General features: G+C 35.1%; 1 protein-coding gene across 1 annotated transcript; it reads left to right on the top strand.

Annotated features, from left to right (window-relative positions):
- Nucleotides 1-775: 775 nt before the first annotated feature.
- Nucleotides 776-4,895, top strand: LOC139865992 (transcription factor MYBS3-like). Its single transcript, XM_071854118.1, has 3 exons — nucleotides 776-1,210; nucleotides 3,141-3,349; nucleotides 4,128-4,895. The coding sequence occupies exons 1-3, from the start codon at nucleotides 931-933 to the stop codon at nucleotides 4,668-4,670; spliced, it is 1,032 nt and encodes a 343-aa protein (XP_071710219.1). The 5' UTR covers nucleotides 776-930; the 3' UTR covers nucleotides 4,671-4,895.
- The last annotated feature ends 11,169 nt before the right edge of the window (nucleotides 4,896-16,064 follow it).

The following is a 16,064-nucleotide window of genomic DNA, read 5'->3' as shown; positions in this document are numbered from 1 at the left end:
TCCGGTTGAAATTTTATTTTGAAAAAAAAATTGAATTTTTTCAATCACATGTGATTGAATTTGACATGCAGAATCACATGTGATTGTGTTTTACAATTACATGTGATTGAGTTTTACAAATTGGATTTGACATACTAAAAAAAATTTAAAATAATTTTTAAAAAAGTTTTTTCAAAATAAAAAGAATAATTTTAAAAAAATATATTTGATTTTTTTTCAATCACGTGTGACTGTCGCGCTCTTATTAATCCGTTGGATTTCAAGCAAATTATTGGATTCAAGGGATTACAACTCCCCATTTAATACAAAATATTATTTTTCCCTGTTATAGAAGACAAGATAAGATGTTTGGGTAAGTTTGTTTTACCTAACTTATTTATAAGTTTATTGTAATCTAGACACTGAACTCGATTGGAAGAATTGTTAAAATAGTCCACATTTTCCTACTTTAACGTATCAGTTTTACTCTCGGCTCTCATAAATAAATAATAAATATATAAAAATAATGAGATATATTTGTTTATAACATTGTAAAATTATATTTTATAATAATAATATTTTTAAAATTTCAACTGGGTGGATTACTGGATTTATAAGAAGTAATTTTTAAATTAATAACTAATTAATTAATTAATTTAATTTTAATAAAGAAAACAATTGTCAAATCAAATTTACTATTGGTAGAAAGCAAAGCAAAGGAAGGCACGACGTTATCTATTTGATTTATGCCACACACAAATCTCAAATAATACGCCGACCGACCAGTTCCTACTTAAACTCAATAAATTCATCACAATTTTTTTTTTCTTTTTTTCATTTCACACACACACGCATGCAATCAAAAAAAACAAACTAAATAAATTCAAATTAAATAAATAAATTTCCGGCTAATTAATCCGGCGACCGAGCGAAGCCGAGTCACTTCTTACAATGACTCGGCGATGCTCTCATTGTAGCAACAACGGCCATAACTCACGAACGTGTCCCTCACGTGGCGGTGTTAAACTGTTCGGTGTTAGATTAACTGACGGTTCGATTATGAAAAAGAGTGCAAGCATGGGGAATCTATCGGCGTTATATCATTCATCTTCTCCGGTTGCCGTTTCACCGAATTGTTCTCCGGTCGCTCCTGATCCCGTCGAAGGTTATCTTTCCGATGATCCTACTCGCGCTTCTTGTTCCGCTAGAAGACGCGCCGATCGCAAAAAAGGTCAGTTTATTTTACTAATTAATATTTGTAGTTATTGTTCTTGAAATGTGATTGGATGATATAAGAATGAAATTAATATTTAATTCAATGATATTTATGAAAATGGTGATGATTAGGATCCTTATTATTGTTGATCTATTATATTCTTATTTGTTTGCTAATTAATGTATTTATTTTATTTTATTATGTATTTAATTATATGTGGACGGATATAGATTTATGTATTTATTTTATATAATTAAAAAATGGAAATAGATAAATAAATGTGATGAGGTGGTTATGAGTGGATGAATGTGTTTGCCTTTTTATCACCTTTGGATGGATTTGTTTGACTATGCATTGTATCATCTTTTTTGTGCTTTCCTTATTTGTTTATCATTTTTGTTTTGTACTAGCATCCTCAAAAGGAAATAGGTAGCTGCATTTTGCTTCCTTGGAAAATGTATTAATTAAACCTTACTTAAAATTTTGTTTTATGTGTTAAACTTTATAAGACAATTCCCAACCTTGCCTGTGATATCACACATAGTTGGACACTTTTTGGCCAAAAGTAAAAACGGGATGTGATGTGGCACTGACATTTTCTAACCGCTGTGTCAGTTTTTGTGTGTCAAATATTGAGTATGGTGATATGGTAAAATGTGATTGGAAGTTGGGATAAATAAATTAATAATATATAAAGTAATTTACTAAAATATGATTGGTAAAAAAAAGCTGACCTTTTTTTTTTAGTCACTTTCGTGACTAATGCCCCTAAAATGTCAAAACTGACGCCCCATTAGAAGTGTGAGTCGGTGTCAGTTTTGGCCACATGTGTTGCCACATCATCTGACTAAAAAAACTGACGCCCCATTAGAAATGGTCTTAGTTTCAATGGAATGTATTAATTTTCAGTTATCGTTATGTTTATTTGACTAGTAAACGCCTTAACGGGTGATGTGGCACGTGTTTTTACGTCACATATTGGGGGCCATGATGATTAAAAATATCTAAAATAGATCTTTGGATACATTTAATAGCAATAACTGAAACTTTCATACAATATTTGACTAGTAAACGCCTTAACGGGTGATGTGGCACGTGTTTTTACGTCACATATTGGGGGCCATGATGATTAAAAATATCTAAAATAGATCTTTGGATACATTTAATAGCAATAACTGAAACTTTCATACAATATTTGACTAGTAAACGCCTTAACGGGTGATGTGGCACGTGTTTTTACGTCACATATTGGGGGCCATGATGATTAAAAATATCTAAAATAGATCTTTGGATACATTTAATAGCAATAACTGAAACTTTCATACAATATTTGACTAGTAAACGCCTTAACGGGTGATGTGGCACGTGTTTTTACGTCACATATTGGGGGCCATGATGATTAAAAATATCTAAAATAGATCTTTGGATACATTTAATAGCAATAACTGAAACTTTCATACAATAGAAAAACTGTTTAAGTGAATACAAATGATTAAATTTTTGGTATAGTTTGATGTTTCTGGCACTTAACCCTTTGTAGTACTCATATATGGTTAAGAAATAGAAGTATTCTTGCCAAATTAGCATAAGATCATATCATATATGGTTAATGGTTATAGGAGATACAAGTATCTTCTGAATTGTCTTGTTTGTTTTTGCATGCAATTAATTATTACTGTAGCAAAGATTGAGTCCCCAATTCTTTAACATCAGGGATGCTCTAGTACTTTAAACTCATTAGGTTAAAATGCAGGGCATAGTAAAATGTTGACAGTAAAAGTATATTGATGAGATACCCTTAATTTGTCAAACATGGCAGATTTACTTTGATCCATACAACGACAACATGATCTTTTGAACTGCTAAATCAACATTTGCATAATTTTCATGACTGATGTTTTTTTTTTTTTTTTTTTAATAATTATTTGTTGAATAATATATGCAGGTACTCCATGGACAGAGGAGGAGCATCGGTTGTTTCTACTCGGTCTTCAAAAGTTAGGTAAAGGAGACTGGCGTGGCATCGCACGTAATTACGTTTTATCCAGAACACCTACTCAGGTTGCCAGCCATGCACAAAAATACTTCATAAGACAATGCAACACTACTAGACGAAAAAGACGTTCTAGCGTTTTCGACATGCCTCCTGATTCGGTTCGTTTTACTCCTTATTATCAAATCTTTTGCATTATACACTAAAATCATTGGTTATATGTTTGAAAATACATCAAACTTTACCCTGCGTATTCAACTTTTATTTATATTTATTATTATCAACCTTTTTTGTGTGTGTAACCGATCGTCATCATGTAACTAGGTAACTAGTACTGTATTGTTTAAAAACATACACTGTCGTAAAAATCCCTGATTACTCTTGATTAATCCCCGATTACTTCTTTTTTAGAATAGACCGTTTTGATTTTTCAAAATCCGTTTAATTAATAGGTCAATGTCGGTTAATGGGTCAAAATCAGATTTATTGGTCAAAGTCGGTCAAAGTCAAAATTGGTCAACATTAATATGAACTTAAACTAGAATTTTAGAGTTATTGAACAAATGAACGATCCTCTATTCCTCTTTATATCCAGACAATTATGTTAAAGTTTATTATTTGGTTACTTACAAGTACAATTTAGAGTTGTTGAACAAATGAACGATCCTCTATTTCTATACTTACAAATACAATTTTAAAATTTATTATTTGAAGTATAAAAAATCGAATCCGATTAATCCTTGGATTGCTGATTACTCCTTTCAAAGTCCCGCCCATTACTCCGCGAGTACCGAATTTTGCAATCCTGAAAACATAGCAACTTAAATTTACCACGTCATCAAAACCATTTAATGTCATTGGTTTACAAATTATAATAACATCTCAGATACATACATTAACAATAATTAGAAGTTTGATTCCACTATTAAAATGTTACAGGCTACAGAAGCACCAGAAGATCAATTCATGCTCCCTCCAACTGCAGACACAGATAATCCCGACAACAACCCCGAGTGTTCATTAAAACTCTCATTAAAACCCGATTCCGATCAAATTTTGGATCCCGCTCCTTCTGAAATGAAAAACGACAACAAAGAAGAAGTTACACCATCAACAACTGTACAGAGTGAACTTCCACCGTTAATACCCGCGTTTTACCCAGCTTACATACCCATTCCGTTTGCGGTTTGGCCGATCCCACTTGAAAAACAACCAACACGCCAACCAGATATGTCTCGACATCATGTTGTGAAACCAATCCCGGTTCTTTCGAAAGAACCAGTGAATGTAGATGAGTTAGTTGGGATGTCGAAACAGCTAAGTTTAAAAGATCATGAGCATCATCATCACATCGAACCTTTATCATTGTCGTTGAAATTACTGGCAGAACCCTCGAGGCAGTCGGCGTTTCATGTTAGCAAATCGGTGATTGGTAGCTCGGGTATAAACAATGGTGGGAGTAATGGTTTTAAAGCAATTTGATGTTTTGGTTTAATACTTGTTCCTTTGAACCTTGCTATATGCAAGTTAGATTAGTGTTGTTTTTGATTCAAAACTATAAATCTATTCTTTTTGTTTATATAAAAATGGTCTGATAGGGAAAATTTTATGGTAGGTGTTACTTGTTTGTCAATAAATACATTTATATCTTGTAGTAATATACTGATGTTTGATGAGTAGTGATGACAGAATATATTGTTGAAAGTAATTTATATTGTGTTTTTAATATTTTCTCATGAGATTAACAAATATCTTTTTGAATAACGTTAACTTTCTGTTAAATGAGAAGGTTTAGGTTGACTAGCTTTCTATAACTGTTGAACTAAATTTTACCATATTGACAAAATGAAATTAACATGCTTAATGATGAGATTTGACTATAGGTTCACAGAACCGGTTTTGGACCGGTTCCGGTTCCAAAAAAACCGGTTTTTTCCGGAACCGGTTCTGATTTCGGATTCGGTTATTTTGATCGGTTTTTTTTCGGAATCGGTTTTTATTCGGTGCTCGACCAGTTTTTTTCGGATTTTTTTCCCGGACTAGTATTTTACCGGATGCGATTTTTACCGGAATTTTTTTTACCGGATCGATTCTTATAACGTTTGAAAAACAATATAAATAAATTATAACGCTTACCACTATAAATAATATAAATAACAACATATTTATTTATAACGCTTACAAAGTTACAAGTTACAATTGATTTACAATTGATTTACGACTTGTAGGTGTAGCAAGATGTTTTCGTAAAGAAGTGTTACTCACACTTGAATAAAAATTCCCACATCTTCTACAACGAGCTTTTTCCGCCCCATCATTCATTACACACAAGTCGAAATTAGCCCAAACATCGCCTTTTCAACTAGTTGTTTTTATGTGGCTAACATCGTTGTTGGTGTATTTGCGTGAAGATGTTCCAACGGAACCGGAAGCGGAACTGGAAGCGGGTGTTTGAGAGTTATCCATACTAACTAGTAACTAGTGCGTTATTGTTAATTATTGAATAATTAGATATTTAGATTTAGAGAGATATTTGAGAATTGAGAGTATGAGAAGGTGTGATTTTAACCAAAACTAATACTATGTATTTATACTAGACTAATGGGGGTAAAATTGTCAAAAAAAAGTCCAAAAAACTGCACAAAAATTAAAAAAAAAAAAAACGGCTATTTTTTTTTTGACCGTTTATAGCCGAAAACCGGTTGAGAACTGGTTCTCAAAAAAACTGGTTTATGTCCGGTTTTTAACCGGTTCGCGTTTGAAAATTGTAACACCCTGATTTTTTTTTTTTTTTTTTAAAATCACAGCGGAAGACTGAATTTACCTAAATAACCTTAGTTAATATTTACAACTATAGTTAAGAAACCAACTTAGTTAATATTCAATACAGCTTTGCAAAACAACGGTGTTACGTAAAATATTTCAAAATATGACAACATCAGAGTTCGGCTAATAGTCAAACATGTCTTCAGCCCGTCCGTAACACCCATCCTAATCAGCAGTACCTAAACCTGCAAGGGTGGAAATGTGGGGGAATTAGCACACAGCTAAGTGAATGGATACTATCTAACAGACCAAGCATAAGTAACTAAACATGCAAGGGATCACAATTATGCTAACGTCCTAAACTAGCATATAACAATAAATGACAATATGAGGATCGGCGGCTTGTACGAGCACACGACTTAGTTGATCAAGCTACAGTCTACCGATAGTCCGCTTTACCGATTTCACTGCATAACCGTCCAGACGCAACACATGATTCCTTCTATGCTATAATGAACAATCAGTAACTCATGACCCGACCAGGCTACCACTGTCGACCTCACATCAACCCTACCTTGCTGCCTCGGAGGGTTCCCAACCTTGCTGCCTCGGTTGGTGTCAAACAAACAGTGCGCACATAAGATCACAGATAAATAGTCATGCAATCGTCCTAACTAGCATGGCAATATCTAACTACGCATGGTAATCGCACAGAACATAAACATAGTAATAAAGAGTCTGAACAAGTAGCGTGTCAGCTACTTAATACTCTATCCGGAGATAGACCCACTCACCAATTACCAGCAACGGCTCAGATTCTAACTACTGAGCTTTCTCTTTATCCTTTTCACCTGAGAATAAACATAACCAAGTCAGTAATAATGTCTTGATATCATCCCAGCAACAAGACAATAACATCAATATATAAACACTTGAACACTTAACAAATCTGACGTGTCAACCGTACGAGTGACACTCACCCGCACGTCTGAGGAACTTTAAACGTGCGGTTGACACCTCACTCGTACCTTTGGTCCTTGGCCAAATACCTAATTAAACAACAGTGGATCCGTACGGTTGACCACACGAGTGACATATGACTCGTACGAGTCACATCTCAACCGTACGATCCAACTTTCAAATATACTAGTTCAAGTATCCACTCACTCGTGCGGTTCACCATGCGGTTGACCACCTCAACCGTACGAGTGAAATCTCACTCGTGCGAGTGAAAGCTCACTCGTGCAAGTGAAAAGGATCATCAATAGTAACATGTAATAACATTTTCCAACCTATATTCAACATATAATCAATCATTCATAAGCCTATATCAAGAATTCAACCCATAATAACAAATTAACGCATGCACACTAGACACACACGCTAATACATCTATTTCTGACCCAAATATATTCTGATATAGCTTCTAAAAAGTTTACCATTGGATCGGATTTTTCATTACGATTCCAACGATACTTGATTCATCAAAAACGGAGTTACGGTTTGAAAGTTATGATCAAAACAAGTTTCCACAAACCGGACCCTGTGCTCACACGTGTGACTGAGGCCTCACTCGTGCGAGTGAGCCCTCAAACGCGTGGTTGACCCTCAAAAGTGTGGTCACTCGTACAAGTGACTTGTCACTCGTGTGGGAGCTGAAGAACAGCTCCTGCACGCTGATTTTCGCGTTTTTGGCCCAAAAACTCGATTTTTGCAAGTTCTAACCTCAAAACCACTTGAACAACATCATATAAATCATATAACAACTATTTCTAACATCAATTAACATATGCAAACATAAAACATGAAGATTCAAGCTCAAAAATACCTAAAACCCACTTTACACCCAAACCCATTTCTTTAAGAATTAACACACGAATTTAAGCAAACAAACCTGGTTTGATGATCACAAAGATGATATAAATCAGTTCCTAAAGCTCCACAAATCGATTTCAAGCTTGGATCAAGTTAGGGTTTCAAGGGAGTAAGAGTTTAGGTACGAGCTAGATTTTCTAATTTGGGGAAAATGCAAGAAAAGTCTGGAAGCAGGCTTATAAATGGGTTAAAACCCATACCCCATAACACACGGGTATTTACCAGTTATCTAATATCTTTCGTACTTCGTTAGGAGGTCCTAACGGAGTCCAAATTAAATAAACGAACCTGTTCTGCGACCCTTGTCACAAACTAGTCTTAACTACATAATCAATTAATAATAAACATATTATTAAAATAAAAGCATATTTTAAACACAAATATAAATCTCAGGGCAATTAAGTAATCTTACTTCTAACCCCGGTTTCAGTCTGTTACAAATCCACCCCTTAAAGAGATTCCGTCCTCGGAATCTGGTCATTCATAGTCACAAGGGTCAAAGGTAACAACCATCCTCATCAAAGGTCACATCGAGAACCAAATCAAAACACATATTACTGCTACATGCACTACCTAAGTAGGTTCATTACTCAACAAGTCTTCTCAATTGGCAACTCAACATCCAAATTTATCAAATTGAACTCTTACTGTCACCGAGTCAAACACCAACTTTTCAATTACGATTACCATCAAATGGTCAATTGTGACATAAGTTGGTCCACTATTTCCATTTACCCAACACAACAGTCAGACAATCTATCACACGATTGCCTACAGTATCACACTCGTCCTTTTTCGAAGTAACCACATACCAACAATCAGACGTATACCAAAAACTACGCAAGTCATTTTCTACCCGAGTGTTTAAGTTAAAAAGGATAACGATCCATCAATTCTACTTCAATTACGATTAGCACCATTTCAACATGAGAAAACTCATAAACAATACATCGACCCGTCATCAATCTAATAAATTTCCACAAAGTGAGTCGTATCTAGTTTCTATTTACCTACTAAATTTTAGAATCATAGGTAACTGTCCATTATTTAGCCCATCAATTTATAACAACAATCTGGTTTCTATGGTGTTTTAAGAAAAGTCCACGTCAAAACTGACATTGCATACCAATTCTCGTAGATACCATTGGTAATCCACCTATAAACCATCTAACCAAACCTTTCAGTCAGGTTCTCGAGATTACACATAAGATGACTCCATAAAATTTTCCAATTCTGTTGTTCCATGTCATCAATTTGTTGCCATTATCTCACATGAAAACATAATATCAACACTAATTTCCTCACAATAACAGTACTAATTTCATTGAAATTACCCAAATCTATAATCAAATACCCATTCTCAACCCGGTATTTGAGAATTTTATCATATTTCCTGCAACAATGTCTTTATCTACTAAATATTCCATCGACTAGCATATGCCTCTAATCATATCATCAATAGTACTAATTATTACGAACACAATACTCTCATCACATCTCACAATTTAACCCTTATTAACCAATAATAAATCAACTTCTAGATCCAACACAACGATCGTTACCATGTCTGAAAGGTTAACTTCCTGTCAAGTTTTCCTCTAGAAGATAATATTGATCTCAATGTAACTTAAAATTTTCAACCCATTGAAACAATGTTTTCCAATTAATATATCCAATCCCACCTGGTCACAACATACAACACTGTCAATCAACATCATATCCATCACCTACTGTATCTTCTCCGACTTTCAAAACTACTATATGATTCACTACAATGTATTTTCGTTGGCCAGACGCAATACATTGTCTCAAATCATATTTTCATTTCAAATATCTCGGAGCAAGATCCTAGTCATGTTCATCAGTCTATCCATTACTACGTTCATGAGTCACTGTTAGTTACAACCCACTAACAATAAACAATTCCAAAGAACACAAGGTTGACAAACCTATACTTTAACACACAATTATAACACTTACTGTTTGTCGACACCTAATTCACTACCACACCGTTCTGGGTTCATACTGAAAATCCCAATCTAGTGCTTCTTACAACCTCAGGTTTTCTGAACTATGAATTATCCTGAAGATTAAATATCTAACAACGCTTTCTAACTCAACTGTATAATAACCAGTTCTGATAACATCCAACAGTTCCCAAGAACTCAGTCTTAAATCACTTTTAGCTATACAGTATTGGAAGAGTCAATCTCTATTTCAAGTTCCACCTAAGGTCAAATTTTTCTTTGGTTAACTTCAACAATGAATCGGTCACTCTGTCAACATATGACAATTTGTAAGAACTCTCAGTTCAAAACACAATCAACCCATAAACATATACTATCTCAAAATAGGTTCAATTATTATTCACAGACACACGCTCACATCAATAATTCCATGATCGTTGAACCTAAATTTACCGATTTTTAAGGTTCCTTAATGCAACAATTAACCAGTTACTACAAGTTAATTTCCTAAAAGATTTCAATCATCAATTGAAGCTGTTACACGACTCCCATAACATAAGAATTTATCATGTCAAATCATTCCATCTTATTGACATACTGATCACAATTCCAAACGGGGTCGAACACTCGACATTATCTTCGGGTCTTGGCATCTACCCAATACCAACCCCCATTTAAAACAAGGGTTTCCCCTGTTATCTAAAGATAACCTACAGAACACTACTCACACATCCCAATCTTAGTCTAACTCACGCCCGAGACTCAAGGTCAACACACACCCAAAAATTCGATCCTCAGTCAGGTCAAAGTTCGTCTCTATTTTCCCAAGAGACCAATTCAAGAAAGTCGCCCACATTTATTCTAAGAACCACATGAAAGGTCATATCAGGCTACGAAAGGAAGACAGATCCTTTGGATAACCCTACGGATCCTACACAATAAGTCCAATCATACTACGATATCACTAAACTAGTCACACTCAGTGATTCAGTCACGGTCTATTAAGCATATAGACTAATCGCCTCATAAAGTCACTCAATAGAATCCCAATCACTGGTCAACAATTAAGGGGACTACTACCCTAATCAGTCTCTACGAGTCACTACGTACATCCCGTCTGTCAACTGTAACGGAACAACACCTCATATAAGCCCCATCATAACAATATGTCAGGTTTAGACTAATGGACAATTTACTAAAACCATGGCAACGTGTCACTTAAATTAGATCCCATACATAACTACACAACAAGGCACTTATCACATATCATCTTTCAGTTTCGACTTACATATCATGAAATCACATAAAACATAACAATATAACGCCATGTTCAAGTTATTCGTCCATAACAAATGCACTATCGCTAATTCTGAACTCTACAGGCCACTATGTGTGTCCCGTCTATCAAAAGGAAAAAATAACTCATATCAACCTTACACAAAAAAAATCACATAGAGTTCCATACTCAATATGAAACCAACAGTTATCACTAATCATGGCAAGCATATCTAATGCAATCACATCTGACAAGCCTCAGTGAATATGTCAATCACAAAAAAAAAAAATCATGGAACCACGTCAAAGGGAACAAAATCCCAATAATGTTGATGGTAGCTCCAGACATATCTAATGTAACTGGAGTCGTCAAACCATCGACTATTTCTGTTATAGAAATAACAATTACATTACCATGATCCCCACTAATTACAACAGATTACAAGCACACATAACCAAATGTATACAATCCAATATTACACTACTAATTACAATAATGTAATGAGAACGCACATTCATAAGAAAGAAGACATCTTCTTATCTATCAACACATCGATCCCACCTGCACCCCAGACCCACTCCACTATTGATTACAATCATTGCAGCAATGGTAGCCAGAATCAATTTTGATTGTCATTGTTTCATCTCATTTATCTTTTTCTTTTGTATCTCGTAACTTCCTTTATCACTGCAACTCATATACATCTTTATCCACTTGATACTTTAATGCGACACTCCTGGCTAATCAAAATCAATCTTGATGTCATCAACGGATCTCTGACAATGCTGAGGGTCAATGGGGCATCTGCAGGATTTGATCGATCTTCATACATGTCTTATCACATCACTTCACACAAAACTTAGTAGATAATAAGTTAGTTCAATCACAACTAACGCACATACTATCCTGTATTCACTTAACCCCACCCACGGACATGTTTGACTATACTCAAGGTTTGAGAGCAATATACACGCATGTACTTGCTGTCAAACCTATGCTCTGATACCAACTTGTAACACCCTGATTTTTTTTTAAAATCACAGCGGAAGACTGAATTTACCTAAATAACCTTAGTTAATATTTACAACTATAGTTAAGAAACCAACTTAGTTAATATTCAATACAGCTTTGCAAAACAACGGTGTTACGTAAAATATTTCAAAATATGACAACATCAGAGTTCGGCTAATAGTCAAACATGTCTTCAGCCCGTCCGTAACACCCATCCTAATCAGCAGTACCTAAACCTGCAAGGGTGGAAATGTGGGGGAATTAGCACACAGCTAAGTGAATGGATACTATCTAACAGACCAAGCATAAGTAACTAAACATGCAAGGGATCACAATTATGCTAACGTCCTAAACTAGCATATAACAATAAATGACAATATGAGGATCGGCGGCTTGTACGAGCACACGACTTAGTTGATCAAGCTACAGTCTACCGATAGTCCGCTTTACCGATTTCACTGCATAACCGTCCAGACGCAACACATGCGTCCTTCTATGCTATAATGAACAATCAGTAACTCATGACCAGACCAGGCTACCACTGTCGACCTCACATCAACCCTACCTTGCTCCCTCGGAGGGTTCCCAACCTTGCTGCCTCGGTTGGTGTCAAACAAACAGTGCGCACATAAGATCACAGATAAATAGTCATGCAATCGTCCTAACTAGCATGTCAATATCTAACTACGCATGGTAATCGTACAGAACATAAACATAGTAATAAAGAGTCTGAACAAGTAGCGTGTCAGCTACTTAATACTCTATCCTGAGATAGACCCACTCACCAATTACCAGCAACGGCTCAGATTCTAACTACTGAGCTTTCTCTTTATCCTTTTCACCTGAGAATAAACATAACCAAGTCAGTAATAATGTCTTGATATCATCCCAGCAACAAGACAATAACATCAATATATAAACACTTGAACACTTAACAAATCTGACGTGTCAATCGTACGAGTGACACTCACCCGCACGTCTGAGGAACCTCAACCGTGCGGTTGACACCTCACTCGTACCTTTGGTCCTTGGCCAAATACCTAATTAAACAACAGTAGATCCGTACGTTTGACCACACGAGTGACATATGACTCGTACGAGTCACATCTCAACCGTACGATCCAACTTTCAAATATACTAGTTCAAGTATCCACTCACTCGTGCGGTTCACCATGCGGTTGACCACCTCAACCGTACGAGTGAAATCTCACTCGTGCGAGTGAAAGCTCACTCGTGCAAGTGAAAAGGATCATCAATAGTAACATGTAATAACATTTTCCAACCTATATTCAACATATAATCAATCATTCATAAGCCTATATCAAGAATTCAACCCATAAAAACAAATTAACGCATGCACACTAGACACACACGCTAATACCTCTATTTCTGACCCAAATATATTCTGATATAGCTTCTAAAAAGTTTACCATTGGATAGGATTTTTCATTACGATTCCAACGATACTTGATTCATCAAAAACGGAGTTACGGTTTGAAAGTTATGACCAAAACAAGTTTCCACAAACCGGACCCTGTGCTCACACGTGTGACTGATGCCTCACTCGTGTGAGTGAGCCCTCACACGCGTGGTTGACCCTCAAAAGTGTGGTCACTCGTACGAGTGACCTCTCACTCGTGTGGGAGCTGAAGAACAGCTCATGCACGCCGATTTTCGCGTTTTTGGCCCAAAAACTCGATTTTTGCAAGTTCTAACCTCAAAACTACTTGAACAACATCATATAAATCATATAACAACTATTTCTAACATCAATTAACATATGCAAACACAAAACATGAAGATTCAAGCTCAAAAATACCTAAAACCCACTTTACACCCAAACCCATTTCTTTAAGAATTAACACAAGAATTTATGCAAACAAACCTGGTTTGATGATCACAAAGATGATATAAATCAGTTCCTAAAGCTCCACAAACTGATTTCAAGCTTGGATCAAGTTAGGGTTTCAAGGGAGTAAGAGTTTAGGTACGAGCTAGATTTTCTAATTTGGGGAAAATGCAAGAAAAGTCTGGAAGCAGGCTTATAAATGGGTTAAAACCCATACCCCATAACACACGGGTATTTACCAGTTATCTAATATCTTTCGTACTTCTTTAGGAGGTCCTAACGGAGTCCAAATTAAATAAACGAACCTGTTCTGCGACCCTTGTCACAAACTAGTCTTAACTACATAATCAATTAATAATAAATATATTATTAAAATAAAAGCATATTTTAAACACAAATATAAACCTCAGGGCAATTAAGTAATCTTATTTCTAACCCCGGTTTCAGTCTGTTACAAAAATGGATCCAGTTTTGAACCGGTCCGGATCTGGAACTGGTTTCGGTTTTTGGCAGAACCAGTTCTGTCAGAACCAGTTTTCGGTTCTAGACCGGTTTTTCCTGAAAACCGGTTCTTGTGTGCACCTACAGATTTGACCAATTCAATCTTCTTCTCAAGTATTTATCTTATTAGATATGACCAATGTCAACTAAGTTCTCCCGTTTTATCACTATAAGGTTTTGAGCTTAATTGTCTAATTTGTGGTGAAGCTTGAATGAAATAGTTAAGGTAAAAAATTATTTTAGTGTAAATGTAAACGGTCAAATAAATAAAGTTTTTCTTGGACAATTCAAAGAAGAGGAGTATAAACACTTAAATGAATAATGTTTTCTTTTTTCTTAGCAATTCGGGGAAGAGAGATATTTTTAGTTTGAGGTGCACGACCTAAACAGGTTATTTTTCATCCTAGCGAAGTTTGATAATGAGAACTATTGTCAATAGTATTGTTGATAATGCAAATACCCGTCTTCACCATATTGAGCATATTTTTTGTTCATACAAATTCTGATTTAGTTAATTAAAAAATTCAAACATCTGTAACTCAACAGATCAATTCACAAGTTACTCAAATATTAAAGGGTCAAGGACTCCTCCTAGTCCCCTAAAAGCTCCTGGTTGAAATTAAAATTGATTTCAATCATTTATATTTTATACCTCGTGTAAATTTTAAGTTTTAAGTATTAACTAGTTGTTGAGCCCTCGCTTCGCGCCGGGGGCTCCGTTTTGAATGTGAGTTAAAAAAAAAAATTCGACATCTAACATTGAATGGTTGTTCTTTTTGTGAAAGTTGGTTCTTTTAGCGTTAAAGTTAGTTGATCTATTTTGTAAAAAAGAATGTTTTTCGACATCTTTTGGTAGCATTGAAGGGTTGTTCATTTTAAGAAAGTTGCTTCTTTTATCGTTGGAGACAATAAAAAAAAAAATTAGCACAGTAGTGAACTATGTGGGTCCCACTGTTTGAGCGCAGTGTACAAGTCGGTAAAGCGTGGTGGGTGTTATTATTCAGTACTTTTGGTGTTAATGATGGAATAAATAATAATTTAGAATATAGGTATAAAGTGGGGGGTTTGATTTGTATTTTAATGAAAGTTAGGGGGTTAGGTTTGTGAAAAGTGAAAAATTAAATAGTACTGTTCATAACAAATAAGACAAATTTTGTCTATTAGTTATATTGATAAATTATAAGTAGCAAGAAAAGGTCTCCTCTTCGTTGGGAGAAAAGAAAAAAAAAAACAAGAATGGAGGAAAATGTCAATCGATTTATAAGGGGAAAAAAAAGTTGAATTACTAAAACACTCAACGGTATCCATGTCAAAAAACGAAAATCGCGTGTGAAGGAACGAATCTCAAAACGACAAATGAACCTTGCATCATTAGTACCATGTATAATAATAAATTGTTTTTTAGTTTTTACAAAAAAAAAAAAAATTTTAAAGATTTTGCCAACGACAGCTCTTAGGGCTATCGTTAACAGTGAACACGCTTTTTTGTACACAGATGTTACTCGTCAATTTTGAAATAACAGTTGTCGTTAGCAAAATCAATCGGTTAGTTTCTAACAAATTGTAAACACCTTTGGCGGGACTAAGTAATTAATGTTTTTATTGTGCGAGATTAGGTAATATTATTGTAT

Source organism: Rutidosis leptorrhynchoides, chromosome 9 (assembly GCF_046630445.1).
Source record: "Rutidosis leptorrhynchoides isolate AG116_Rl617_1_P2 chromosome 9, CSIRO_AGI_Rlap_v1, whole genome shotgun sequence".
Taxonomy (NCBI): Eukaryota; Viridiplantae; Streptophyta; class Magnoliopsida; order Asterales; family Asteraceae; genus Rutidosis; species Rutidosis leptorrhynchoides.
This window is presented reverse-complemented; position numbering and strand designations above follow the sequence as displayed.

Coding starts and splice junctions, on each gene's coding strand:
- LOC139865992 (XM_071854118.1), top strand. CDS start 931: ATGACTCGGCGATGCTCTCATTGTAGCAACAACGGCCATAACTCACGA. Junction 1,211..3,140: donor ACGCGCCGATCGCAAAAAAG/GTCAGTTTATTT, acceptor TAATATATGCAG/GTACTCCATGGACAGAGGAG. Junction 3,350..4,127: donor TCGACATGCCTCCTGATTCG/GTTCGTTTTACT, acceptor AAAATGTTACAG/GCTACAGAAGCACCAGAAGA.